Source organism: Heptranchias perlo, chromosome 4 (genome assembly GCF_035084215.1).
Source record: "Heptranchias perlo isolate sHepPer1 chromosome 4, sHepPer1.hap1, whole genome shotgun sequence".
Lineage (NCBI taxonomy): Eukaryota > Metazoa > Chordata > Chondrichthyes > Hexanchiformes > Hexanchidae > Heptranchias > Heptranchias perlo.
Window position 1 is genome coordinate 33,653,721 of NC_090328.1, and position 12,934 is coordinate 33,666,654.

At 41.4% G+C, this 12,934-nt stretch overlaps 1 protein-coding gene across 3 annotated transcripts in view; it reads left to right on the forward strand.

The window, feature by feature from the left end:
• The window catches only part of mrps27 (mitochondrial ribosomal protein S27), a 71,709-nt gene that overhangs the window by 2,818 nt on the left and 55,957 nt on the right, over positions 1-12,934 (forward strand). For all 3 annotated transcript variants that reach the window (XM_067982743.1, XM_067982742.1, XM_067982744.1), the window contains exons 2-3: positions 1,922-2,002; positions 12,068-12,138. In XM_067982743.1, coding sequence (XP_067838844.1) covers positions 12,085-12,138 — 54 coding nt within the window. In that variant the 5' untranslated portion in view covers positions 1,922-2,002; positions 12,068-12,084. The remainder of the gene's footprint in view (positions 1-1,921; positions 2,003-12,067; positions 12,139-12,934) is intronic.

Sequence of the window (12,934 nt, forward strand, 5' to 3'; positions counted from 1 at the left end):
ACTTGTCTATTCCAATTCTCTCCTGGCAGGTCTACCATCCTTCACCCTCCATTAACCAATCAGATCATCCAAAACAGAGTTTTGCTGTCCATAATCTATCCCGCACCAAGTCCCACTCACCTATCACCCCATGCTTGTTGACCTGCATGAGCTCCCGGTCCCCCAACCCCTCCAATTTAAAATTCTCACCCTCCTGTTCAAATCCTTTTATGGCCTTGCCCCTCCCTATCTCATAACCTTCTCCAGCCCTACAACCATCCAAGAACTCTGCGTTGCTCTAACGCTGGCCTCTTGTACATCCTGAAATCCCTTTGCACCACCATTGGTTGCCATGCCTTCAGCCACCTAGGCCCTAAAGCAGTGGAATTCCCTCCCTCAGCCTCTCTGCTTCAACACCTCCCCTTCTTCCTTTAAGACCCTCCTTAAAATCCATCACTTTGACCAAGTTTTTAGTCTTCATTCCTAATATCTCCTTCTTTGGCTCGGTGTCAGTTTTAGCCTGATTACACTTTTGTGCAGCTCCTTGGGATATTTTTGCATGTTAAAGGTACTATATAAAGGACAGTTGTTGTTTAGGGCTCTGTCAGTGTTGGTCTGAAACTGTTTAGAAAGTCTGTAAGACTGTCCTGGAGTGACTTTCTTTTTAAATACACTGTTTCCCCTTATTAAAACACCTGGCCTCATCATAGGAACAGGAGTAGGCCATTCAGCCCCTCGTGCCTGCTCCGCCATTTGATAAGATCATGGCTGATCTGTGATCTAGCTCCATATACCTGCCTTTGGCCCATATCCCTTAATACCTTTGGTTGTCAAAAAGCTATCTATCGCAGATTTAAATTTAGCAATTGAGCTAGTATCAATTGCCGTTTGCGGAAGAGAGTTCCAAACTTCTACCACCCTTTGTGTGTAGAAATATTTTCTTATCTCACTCCTGAAAGGTCTGGCTCTAATTTTTAGACTGTGCCCCCTACTCCTAGAATCCCCAACCAGCAGAAATAGTTTCTATCCACCCTATCTGTTCCCCTTAATATCTTATAAACTTCGAAACTCTAGAGAATACAACCCCAATTTGTGTAATCTCTCCTCGTAACTTAATCATGACAGCAGAGCTTAGGCTGAGAGCTCAACATGCGATGGATTATTTGTGACTTTCAAGGAATAACACACTGAGGTTTAATCTACTGTGCTATTGCACGACAAGACAATGATAAAACATTTTTATATTTACAGTCTCAATGGGTGATGGCTAGAAATGTAAACTAACAGTAGTATGTAACAAATGCTATTACTGTTACATATGTGTGTGGTAGCTGCAATCAGGACAGACTTGGAGAGCCTAGGCATTTTACTTTGGAAAACTTTGTAGACTTTGAGAAGATATTATTGAGGTCTTAATGAAGAGAGAAGGTTCTGTCCATTTGGATGGGTTACTTGAGTAGATAGGCAGGGGAGATCAGTGCTGGTTAGAAAAGTATAGAGTTAGGCTAGATGCCAGGAAGTGCTTTGCGCAGAGAGTCATTGACCTCTGGAATAGGTTGCCAGTACGTGCAGTCTGTGTGATTTGCTACAATGTTTAAAAGGGAGCTGGATGAAGAGATCTCGAGTTATAGAAGTTAGGTGGGTTAACAGGGATAGTGATATCAGTTACACAGTCTCTCGGAGCTTGCTTGATTGCCGGTGGGGGAAGGAGAGGAACTATACAGAAATTTTTTCCTAAATTGCCTAAGGACTTTTTTTCTTTTACAATAGATTGCATGACTGGTGGGGGGAGGGGAAGAGAGCTGGTGGGATGGCATAAGTTTAATGGTGTGTGTGTTGGTTGCACCACGCTTGGAAGACACAGACTTGATGGGCCAGCTGGTCCTTTCCTGTCCTTTTTCTTATGTCCATATACTGAAATTTATTTATATTTTTCTTCTAGTAACCAAAAGGTGTCTGCTATCTGCAGCCTATTTGGATAGTCAGAAATGGGACCGGAGGAAGAAAGATCTTCAAAATCTGGGTAAGTGAAAAATCATAGAGTTCAAATTATAACACTTTGTAGGATATTGCTTCTACTTCTGGAAGTTAAGTGGACATCTGGGAGACAGTGGCCCTGATATTTACGGGGAGGTGGGGAGAGAGTGGGGGAGCGTTTTTGCGGGCGAGGTGGGGTCCCGGAAATCCCGGGAAGGCGGAGGTCCTGCCGAATTTAAGGCAGGACTTCTATCATTTTGTTTTACTCCGTTTCCCACCCGGCCAGCCGGGCGGGAAAGCCAGCAGTAAAAGGCCTTAGCTGGGGACCGTTGAGGATGGTCCCTGACAATCTGGAAAGTTCAGGGTTTGTTGAGGGAGGGGGTACTGGGAGAGATCGCGGGGCAGAAGTAGGGGGGGTTGGACTGGCAATCGGGAGGGAGGCTGGACCAGGAGAGATCGCGGAGCAGATTGTCGGGGGTGGGGGGGGGCGGCGGCAATCGCAGCAGAAGATTTGCTTGAGGGGCCGGGGGGAGTACTCCTGCTCCTCCTGCCTCACAAGCAGTGCTCTAAAAGGCACTTACCTGCTGGATCTGGCTGTTCCCGTCTCCATTTTGGCATAGGCATGGTTAGTAAGTTTGCAGATGACACCAAGGTTGGTGGCATTGTGGACAGTGAAGAAGGTTATCTAGGATTGTAACGGGATCTTGATAAATTGGGCCAGTGGGCCGATGAATGGCAGATGGAGTTTAATTTAGATAAATGTGAGGTGATGCATTTTGGTAGATCGAATCGGGCCAGGACCTACTCCGTTAATGGTAGGGCGTTGGGGAGAGTTATAGAACAAAGAGATCTAGGAGTACAGGTTCATAGCTCCTTGAAAGTGGAGTCACAGGTGGATAGGGTGGTGAAGAAGGCATTCGGCATGCTTGGTTTCATTGGTCAGAACATTGAATACAGGAGTTGGGATGTCTTGATGAAGTTGTACAAGACATTAGTAAGGCCACACTTGGAATACTGTGTACAGTTCTGGTCACCCTATTATAGAAAGGATATTATTAAACTAGAAAGAGTGCAGAAAAGATTTACTAGGATGCTACCGGGACTTGATGGTTTGACTTATAGGGAGAGGTTGGATAGACTGAGACTTTTTTCCCTGGAGAGTAGGAGGTTAAGGGGTGATCTTATAGAAGTCTATAAAATAATGAGGGGCATAGATAAGGTAGATAGTCAAAATCTTTTCCCAAAGGTAGGGGAGTCTATAACGAGGGGACATAGATTTAAGGTGAGAGGGGAGAGATACAAAAGGGTCCAGAGGGGCAATTTTTTCACTCAAAGGGTGGTGAGTGTCTGGAACGAGCTGCCAGAGGCAGTAGTAGAGGCGGGTACAATTTTGTCTTTTACAAAGCATTTGGACAGTTACATGGGTAAGATGGGTATAGAGGGATACGGGCCAAGTGCAGGCAATTGGGACTAGCTTAGTGGTATAAACTGGGCGACATGGACATGTTGGGCCGAAGGGCCTGTTTCCATGTTGTAACTTCTATGATTCTATGATTTTGCTGCTGTGTTTCCTGAGCTCGGGAAACCCAGCCCGCAGCTATTAAATTTAAACCAACTGCACTGTGGGAGCCTGATTAAAATATTATGAAGAGGTGTCCCACCTCTCGAGCGGGTCACAGACACACCATGCAACCCGTCACTGTAAAAATGGCGGCAAGTGCGTACGCAGCAGGTTGGGGTTGGGTTACACGATTTTTTATTTTAATCCTGACCCCGTCCCACCCATCGTGGGGGGAGGGCGAGGGTGGTGGTTAAAATTCCCCTCAGTGTACATAGTGTTTTATAAATCCCCGCTAACACTCCCTTATAATCACATCCTGTAACTTTGTGAGTGACAGGATCAAAATTGCATTCATTGGATGTTCTGTATTCAAATCCTGCGTCTGTGGTTAATCGTGTGGTTAATCCTTAAGTGTTAAGGAAGCCATCCAAATGGTGCTGAAACAATGAAAAGTGCTAGCTTGGCCTAGTTCGACTTCCCTGTTGTTATCGGCCTCAAAAATGGTAAATGCAAGTGTGGGAAATCATTTACAAAGCAAAAGAAACTAGTGTGGAATCGAAAGTAGAATGAAAGAACAGAAAAAGAATGGAGAGGAGGAAGAAAGAAAACTGCTTTTATAAGTAGGCACAAACGTGCTCCCAAACATCTGGTGTTGCTAAAATATTTTGTTGGCGTTCCAAATATTTAGAAAACAAGGTTCAAGACACTGGTATTTTTGGCTACCAGATACTTTGATGATGTGGCTACTTTTTATCTTTCTCTGCTAAGTAGTTTTGTTTTCAGTATGTGACATTACTAGCCATTATCCGTTAAAATTGGATAGCCATGTGGTGAAGGCTAGAATACTAGAGCCCAGTCTTTAGTTACTTCCAAGCTTTTATTAATAGAGATTCCCCTTACACACCCTAGATCAGCTCTCTTATAAATGGATACAAGAGCGGGCGCAATTGAGCCACACCACCTGAATACAATTAACACTAATTGATATAAATCACATGGATACAATTAACATTATCCTACGAGGACGTTAGCCCTCATTACCCTAAAGCAGTCTGAACCTTTTCCTGTACAAAGACCATCAGCTGCTATGTGTTCTTCAATTGGACAAAAATTTACAATCTAGCTGAAATCATCTGTCTTGTGAAGTGGAATTATTTTTTCCTCTCTGTCCACACTGAATTGTGGCTATTGTGATTTCTGTATCGTAATTTTTCGCTACATTTTCTGCTGGATCTCAGTTATCATAAAACTGCTGAAATGAGGCCTTTTGACCGAGGACCATAATCATTTTTTTAATCCTGTAAAAGAGTAATTTTCTTAATTATCAGTATCTCCATATCCTTGTTCCAGCTGTTACAGGACTATCAAAATTTGTACTGTCACATCTAGCCCGAAGCCAAAAGTAACTGTCGTCCCTCCTCACTGGAGGAATGGCAGAAGCAAAAATATATTTATTTAAAAAAAATATGAATTTTATTTTGCGATCAGGTGATTTTGTAATTTTTAAAAAATACTGATGGCAATGAAAGCTTGCATAAAGATCTGTTCCTATGGGGGATAATTATATATTGTGGAAATTTCATATAGAAAATTATGTAAATCTGATGCATCAGTTGTTTTTGTGAGAATTTCCATAATGCAAGGTTGATGCTCATTATGGAACTGTCGCATGGGAAATAAAATTTGAAAAGATTGCTTCTGGCAGTTGTATTAATATTGCTTCTACAAGCAATAAGCCATCATCAATATATTGGATGAAGCTCTATTCTGCCACAGGATAAACTTTTTTTAAACAATTCTTTTCAATTATATTCTACAACGGTGCATTATCCGTCAATTTACTGAGTCTTGCTCATTCCAGCTCAAGTGATGCAAAGAGCATTTTGAATATGCACAAGTCATGTTACAGAAAGTAGGAAAACCTATTCTCGTACCCAATACAATTAACTTTGTAGAAGCATTTTTTTAAGGTCTACATTCATCCCACAACTTAAAAGGCAAGGCAAGTCTTGGGAGCGCTCTGTGTTCAAATTACTACTCTTATTCTGCTGAAAGTATTCACAGGAACCAATTGAGAAGCTATTGTGCATGAGTGGGAAGATGGCAGATACTGTAAACATGGGGTTCCAGAGTAAAGAAAGATTTCTTGCACCCTAAAGAATGTCTATTTTAAAATATCTATCTAAAAAGTGTTCGTTGAATGTGTTGTGGATGCCATGATTATAGTACCTGTCATGGACATCTGTCAGCTTTCTTCGTCCTCTGGTTTAGTCTCCTTTTTTTGTTTTCTAATTGGTTATTTTCTACTTTTACTATTAATCCAATATGACACCCCCCACGTAAGCTCAGAGGAAAGCTTTTGATAGTTTTAGTTTAAATGTTATGATTCCTGATGTGAGTGGATTGTCATGTGCTCCTAGGAATAAAATGGCAGAGAGATTACCTGCACAGACTTGTAACTGTATTTACACCAACTTGATACGGAGACTCGACTTAAAAATCAGGCACTCAACTCTTCTTCCATTGTTGCGTATGCTTCTGCTCCATCTATATCCCTCTCCCTTGTACGCTCACCCTGACTGCGGGCCACCTCTGCTCTTCCTTCACACACCTATCTCATTGCTTCAGCTAGGTTCTGGTAGCTTTCTTGACCTCACCCTTGACCCCTCTGTCCTTGCAAATTACCGCCCCATCTCCAACCTCCCTTTCCTCTTTAAAAATCTTGAACTTCTTGTCGCCTCCTCATTATCCCTCTATCAGGGATAATGAGGAGGCGACAGGTCGAGAAGGATGAGGAGGGATAGTGGCACTATCCCTCCTCATCCTTCTCGACCTGTCTGCAGCCTTTGACATGGTTGACCACACCATCCTCCTCCAAACCCTCTCCTCCATTGTCCAACTGAGTGGGACTGCCCCTGACTGGTTCCATTCCTATGTATCCAGTCGTAGCCAGAGAATCTCCTGCAATGGCTTCTCTTCCTGCTTCCGCACCGTTACATCTGGGGTCCCCCAAGGATCTATCCTTGGCTGCCTCCTATTTCTCATCTACATGCTGTATGCCTCAGCCCATCTGCTGCTGAAACTCTCATCCATGCTTTTGTCACCTCCAGTCAGGACCACTACAATGTTCTCCTGGCCGGCTTCCTATCTTCCTCCTCCGTAAACTTCAGCTCATCTGCTGCCCATATCCTGACTCGCACCAAGTCTCATTTACCCATCACCCCTGTGCTCGCTGACCTACATTGGCTCCCAGTCCAACAACATCTCAAATTTAAAATTATCATTCTTGTGTTCAAATCTCTCCAGGACTTATATAGAATCATAGAAGTTACAACATGGAAACAGGCCCTTCGGCCCAACATGTCCATGTCGCCCAGTTTATACCACTAAGCTAGTCCCAATTTCCTGCACTTGGCCCATATCCCTCTATACCCATCTTACCCATGTAACTGTCCAAATGCTTTTTAAAAGACAAAATTGTACCCGCCTCTACTACTGCCTCTGGCAGCTCGTTCCAGACACTCACCACCCTTTGAGTGAAAAAATTGTCCCTCTGGACCCTTTTGTATCTCTCCCCTCTCACCTTAAATCTATGCCCCCTCGTTATAGACTCCCCTACCTTTGGGAAAAGATTTTCACTATCTACCTTATCTATGCCCCTCATTTGACACGATGGGCCGAAGGGCCTCTATCCGTGCTGTATAACTCTATTATTTTATAGACTTCTATAAGATCACCCCTTAACCTCCTACTCTCCAGGGAAAAAAGTCCCAGTCTGTCTAACCTCTCCCTATAAGTCAAACCATCAAGTCCCGGTAGCATCCTAGTAAATCTTTTTTACTTGCTCCTCCCTATCTCCGTAACCTCCTCCAGCCCTAGAACCCTCCAAGAACTCTGTGTTCCTTCAATTCTGGCCTCTATTTGCCAATGGAGAGGCAAAGATTTACTTTGCCCCTCCATTGGCAGTCTTGCCATCAACTGCCTAGGTCCTAAGCTCTGGAATTCTCTCCCTAAACCTCTCTGCCTCCCTAATCTCTCTCCTCCTTTAAGACACTCCTTAAAACCTACCTCTTTGACCAAGCTTTTGGTCACCTGACCTACTATCTCCTTATGTGGCTTGGTGTCAAATTTTGTCTGATAATACTACTGTGAAGCGTCTTGGGACATTTTACAACATTAAAGGTGCTATATAAATACAAGTTATTGTTGTTTCTGCTCTAGCCTTGAGCCCAGGTGGGCCATGGGCGTGCTCATCCTCCACGCCAGCCTTACAGGTCCCTGCTCAAAATGCCTACCTTTGACCCATCTGTCCCCTCCACATCTCTAACCTCCCCATCCTGTCCTGTGTTGTTACTTCCCAGCACAATGCTCATCTCTCCCAAAAATCCCTGTTCAAATTTCTTCAAGAGTACAGGAGGTTTTGCTGTAATTATATAGGGCTCTGGTAAGGCCACACCTAGTGTACTGTGTACAGTTTTGGTCTCCTTACCTAAGGAAGGATATACTTGCCTTAGAGGGAGCGCAACGAAGGTTCACTAGATTGATTCCTGGGATGAGAGGGTTGTCCTATGAGGAGAGATTGAGTAGAATGGGCCTCTAATCCCAGGAGTTTAGAAGAATGAGAGGTGATCTTATTGAAACGTATTAAATTCCTAGAGGGCTTGACAGGGTAGATGTTGAGAGGCTGTTTCCTCTAGCTGAAGAGTCTAGAACTAGGAGTCATAGTCTCAAGATAAGAGGTCGGCCATTTAGGACTGAGATGAGAAAAAATGTCTTCACTCAGAGGGTTGTGAATCTTTGGAACTCTCTACCCCAGAGGGCTGAGGATACTCAAGCATTGAGTATGTTCAAGACTGAGATCGATAGATTTTTGGACTCTAAGGGAATCAAGTGAAATGGGGATAGGGCAGGAAAGTGGAGTTGAGGTAGAAGACCAGCCATGATCTTATTGAATGGCGGAGCAGGCTCGAGGGGCCATATGGCCTACTCCTCCTCCTATGTTTTTCAGTCTGTTCCAATGCAGCCAGCACATATCTTGCAATTGTTTCTCCTTCAGCCCCCGCACAGTCACTTCTGGAGTTCGCCACAGATGAATCCCGAGCAAACTTCACACGTCCAACCTCAGAAAACCACTCCATATTATATTAGTGTAACATTTTACTTTTTGTTTTGGACTTGAAGCCTGTCTGAGTGAAATAGTCAAATTGCTACCAACTGTGTTCAATCATATTAACATCTGTAAAATGCAGCTTTGCATCATGTACCCAGCCCATTGGCAACATGTTTGAAACTACCTGTACTTACTTCACTTAGGAACCTTAAAAGCTGTCTGAGGTGACTTTCATGTTATCATTCTGGGCTGAACTTGAAGCCAGATTCTAGAGACTCAGAACATTTTACAGGGCTCCACTCAGCCCTCCAAAAAGAGCATTTTTTTCTAAACACTAAACTGAACAACAGAGACGCTATGCATAAAAGTTGCTGGAAAGCTTCCTAAGTACATTATAGTAAGACATTGAATTCCTCCATCTTTATTCTTTCCACATTTATAAGTACAATTTTTGCCCGGTAGTATTGCTAGCGAGTAGGAGTAATTTTACCAAGCCGTAATCTTTTAACCTTTCTACTAAGGGATGTGTAGATTGGCTGGTTATACTTTATTTTCCTTCAGTTCTGGGTGAATTTCTTCTGCCACTTAGGAGACACTACAGTTTTACAGGGTGGATAGGTGACCTTTCTCCCAAGTCTTTTTCAATGTCGCTCTAACCTGGTTTCTAACAAGTACAACATGGTCTCTGATTTTCATAAGATTTACCTAGTGTATGTAGAGTATAGTCAGTGAAAAGTAAGTTTAAATTGCAGTTCTTCAAATGGAAGCATGCTGTTTGTACAGTATTTGTCAAACTCCGCCTTTACCTTCAACCCCCTGTGTTGTTATTGCTAGGATTCATTGAAGTGTGAAATTTTTGTACTGTATCTACCTGAACTGTGGGGGGGGGAGAAAGTACCCAAGCAGTACAGTTATCAAAGCTGCCCTTCCAAACGTGGTTGGTACTTAGAGTATTTTGATTTACATATGACACGAGGGTGAAGTATTAGTCGATGGTACTACCGGTGGAATCAATTTGAAAGGATGAATTCAGAGGTCACACAATAAGTGCGTTGCACATTGTGAAAGCGTATTGGTTTAAGTAGAATTTTCCCTTTAACGTGTTGCTTCCAATATGTTAAGTAAAGCTAGTGAAAATACTGCCGTCGGACTTTATGCTGTGACTTTCCCTTTCAGTTCTGGAGTGATTGTTCAGTCATCAGTCTGTGCGGGACATGGCAAGTGGAAGCTATGCCTTGCCCATGGGGGAGGAGAAATCAGAGGCTGTGTTGTTCTCTGACAGCTCCTACCAGCTAGGTCAGATTGGAACTGAGAGCGAGCTGGAGGAGGAAATTATGGAAGAATTGCTGAAGTGTTCACTATTGTTTCACTATATTGAAGCACATTTTGAGGGTTATTTTTACATTGCAACTTTAGTACAAATTATTTTTAAATGATTAATGTTACAATCTTACTGAGATTTGATCTATAAAGGCATAGAATATAAGAGCAGGGAGGTTATGCTAGAACTGTATAAAACATTGGTTGGGCCACAGCTTGTGTACTGCATACAGTTTTGCTCACCACATTTCTAGAGAGGGTACAGAGGGAATTTACGAGGATGTTGCCAGGGCTGGAGAATTTTCGCTATGAGAAAAGATTGGATAGGCTGGGGTTGTTTTCTTTGGAACAAAGGAGGCTGAGGGGAGGTATATAAAATTATGATGGGACTAGATAGAGTGGATAGGGAGGACCTATTTCCCTTAGCAGAGGGGTCAGTGACCAAGAGGCATAGATTTAAAGTAATTGGTAGAAGGATTAGAGGGGGGCTGAGGAGAATTTTTTTCACCCAGAGAGTAGTGGGGATCTGGAACTGACTGCCTGAAAGGGTGTGAGAGGCAGAAACTCTCAACTTATTTAAAAAGTACTTGGATGTACATTGAAGTGTTGTAACCTACAGGGCTACGGACCAAGTGCTGGAAAGTGGGATTAAGCTGGATAGCTCTTTTTCGGCCAGCACGGACACAATGGGCCAAGTGGCCTCCTTCAGTGCTGTAAATTTTTGTGATTTTATAAAACTCTGATTTTTTTTTAGAACATGCATAAGCCGTAATAAGAAAATTTGCTACATCACAACCAAATGATCAGACATAAAATGTAAAATAAATCAATGTACTAAGAATAGAGCAGTAAAGCTGAATATTTGATCAGTTAGAATCTGTTTATAGGCCAGTAATGAAGATGATGTAGTAGTTTTCATCCTACCACTTTGTACTCTTAGAATATGTGTGGTAATTTAATTTATTTTAAATTGAAGTGATGCACATGAGCATTCCAAAATATTAATTTTGAAGATATTCCTGAAATTTGAGAGATAAGGTTAGTGATTTAATGGCTGTTAACAGATTGGTGTACGAAGGAGAAAGCCCCTGAAAGCTTGTGATTTTCAAATAAAACTGTTGGACTATAACCTGGTGTTGTAAGATTCCTTACAATTTATAAAGCATCCCTTAGTCGTAACAGGCTGAATAATGTGGGGATGATAGATTTAGGTGAAGGGTTTTTGGAGAAATGGAAAAGAACAGCAGGTGGCAGTATGGGTTTCTTCCCGGAGGAATATTTATTGCATCTAATTTTTACTTCTTTAAAAATGTATACGACATGGGTCATTGCCAGATTCCAAAATATGATGCAGCGCTTGTTGACGTTGCTGTTTCTTTTCTTTTGTTCTACCAATAATCACCAATGAACCACGCCTTTTTCTCCCAAGAATTTCCAGCCACACCTGGAATATCATTTAACACGTGAAATTTATTTATTTTTTTCCTGAAGGACAATTTGCTTGAATCCATATGCACTTTAATTGTAAAACGTGATTGCAAACATAAAAATAAGGCTGCTTCTGAGTTTTTTTTGAAAGGGTAGGTGGAAAGAATGTCTCCAGGTTTGTGGTGAAAATTGTCCATTATCTTTTGAATGAATGTGAGTATAAGCTGGAACAAATAATGTTGTGAACAACGTTTTATAACCTTGCTGGAATATTGACTGACTGAATGCCTTCATTAATGAGAACTGATGGGCTTTTTTAAGGATTAGCTCAATAGCAGCCAAAGGCCTTTGTTAAATAGGATTGAGCAAAAAAGGTCAAGGATTCCTTCTATTTATGTTTTAAAAATCTTTCCATAAGGGCAGTGATGCTACCTCTTAAATAATGTAAGGTGTTTATGCATATTGCTAGATTTTTCTATAGCTTACAGGGTATTTATTAAATATAATACAAATAATCTCAATCAAAAACAGTAGTTGTGATACTGGTAAAAAATTTTAGCCTGATGAAACAAAAGACTAACACACTTTAGTTCTTTTCCACGAGAATGCTTCTCCTTTATTTTGATATGTGTGCTTATACCTCTCATAAAAATTTCATATAATCAAACATGATTCTGCTTCTTCTCAATCAGCGGAATTAGCTGCACTAATGGACATAACCTATGAGAAGAAACTTCCTGTCAGCTCTTTAACAATAGCACGGGTAAGACTGATAAAGGCATGCTTCATGTATTATTAACATTATATATAATATCTATTTGATGTATCAAAGAATAGTATAGATTTACAACTACTCTAAAAATAGCCTCTTTGAATCTTACCTCTGTGATTCCACTACAAGCATAGATTGTTTTTAAAAGATCATGTTTTTGGGTCTAAAAATGTAAGCTAGTTTAAAGACATAATACCTATAATCCAGTATTATCCATAGATTTCTGTATTGAGTTTATCCTCATGATGAAAAAATTGTACTGAAATAAGCATTATTTGTAACATTGAAGGAAAACTAGGGAGAATTACAAAGATACACACTAAATTATTGGGGGCAGTGAAGAGAGAGAGCAAGAACCAAATTAAATTATGTTTATTTGCTATAATAATATTAGTTGGTGGTGTGAAGAATTCCAAGCCCATATTATTAAATGTTGTCTTTCTAGCCTGAATACTATTCTCTTTCTTGATCCAGTAGATCATTTCAAATTAATGCTCTGCTTCTGATCTAAATCTCTCACCAAAAACAGTCCACAGCATGCAAAACCCTACAGCAGCCATTAATGAGGGGAATTGCCAAGAATGAAGTGGACGATTCTCCTTTAATCTTCCTTTCTTTGACCCTATATCTCAATAATGATTTTTTACTTGTTGCTAGGGATGGTGATTTAATAATGGGATCTTCTTTAGGCAGGGCTAGGCATGGATCCCATCAAGTAATAGGGAGATTGCCTGTCATTTTTTTAAAAAAAAGAAATGATTGGCAGGCAGTGCTCTGGCCACCTCTT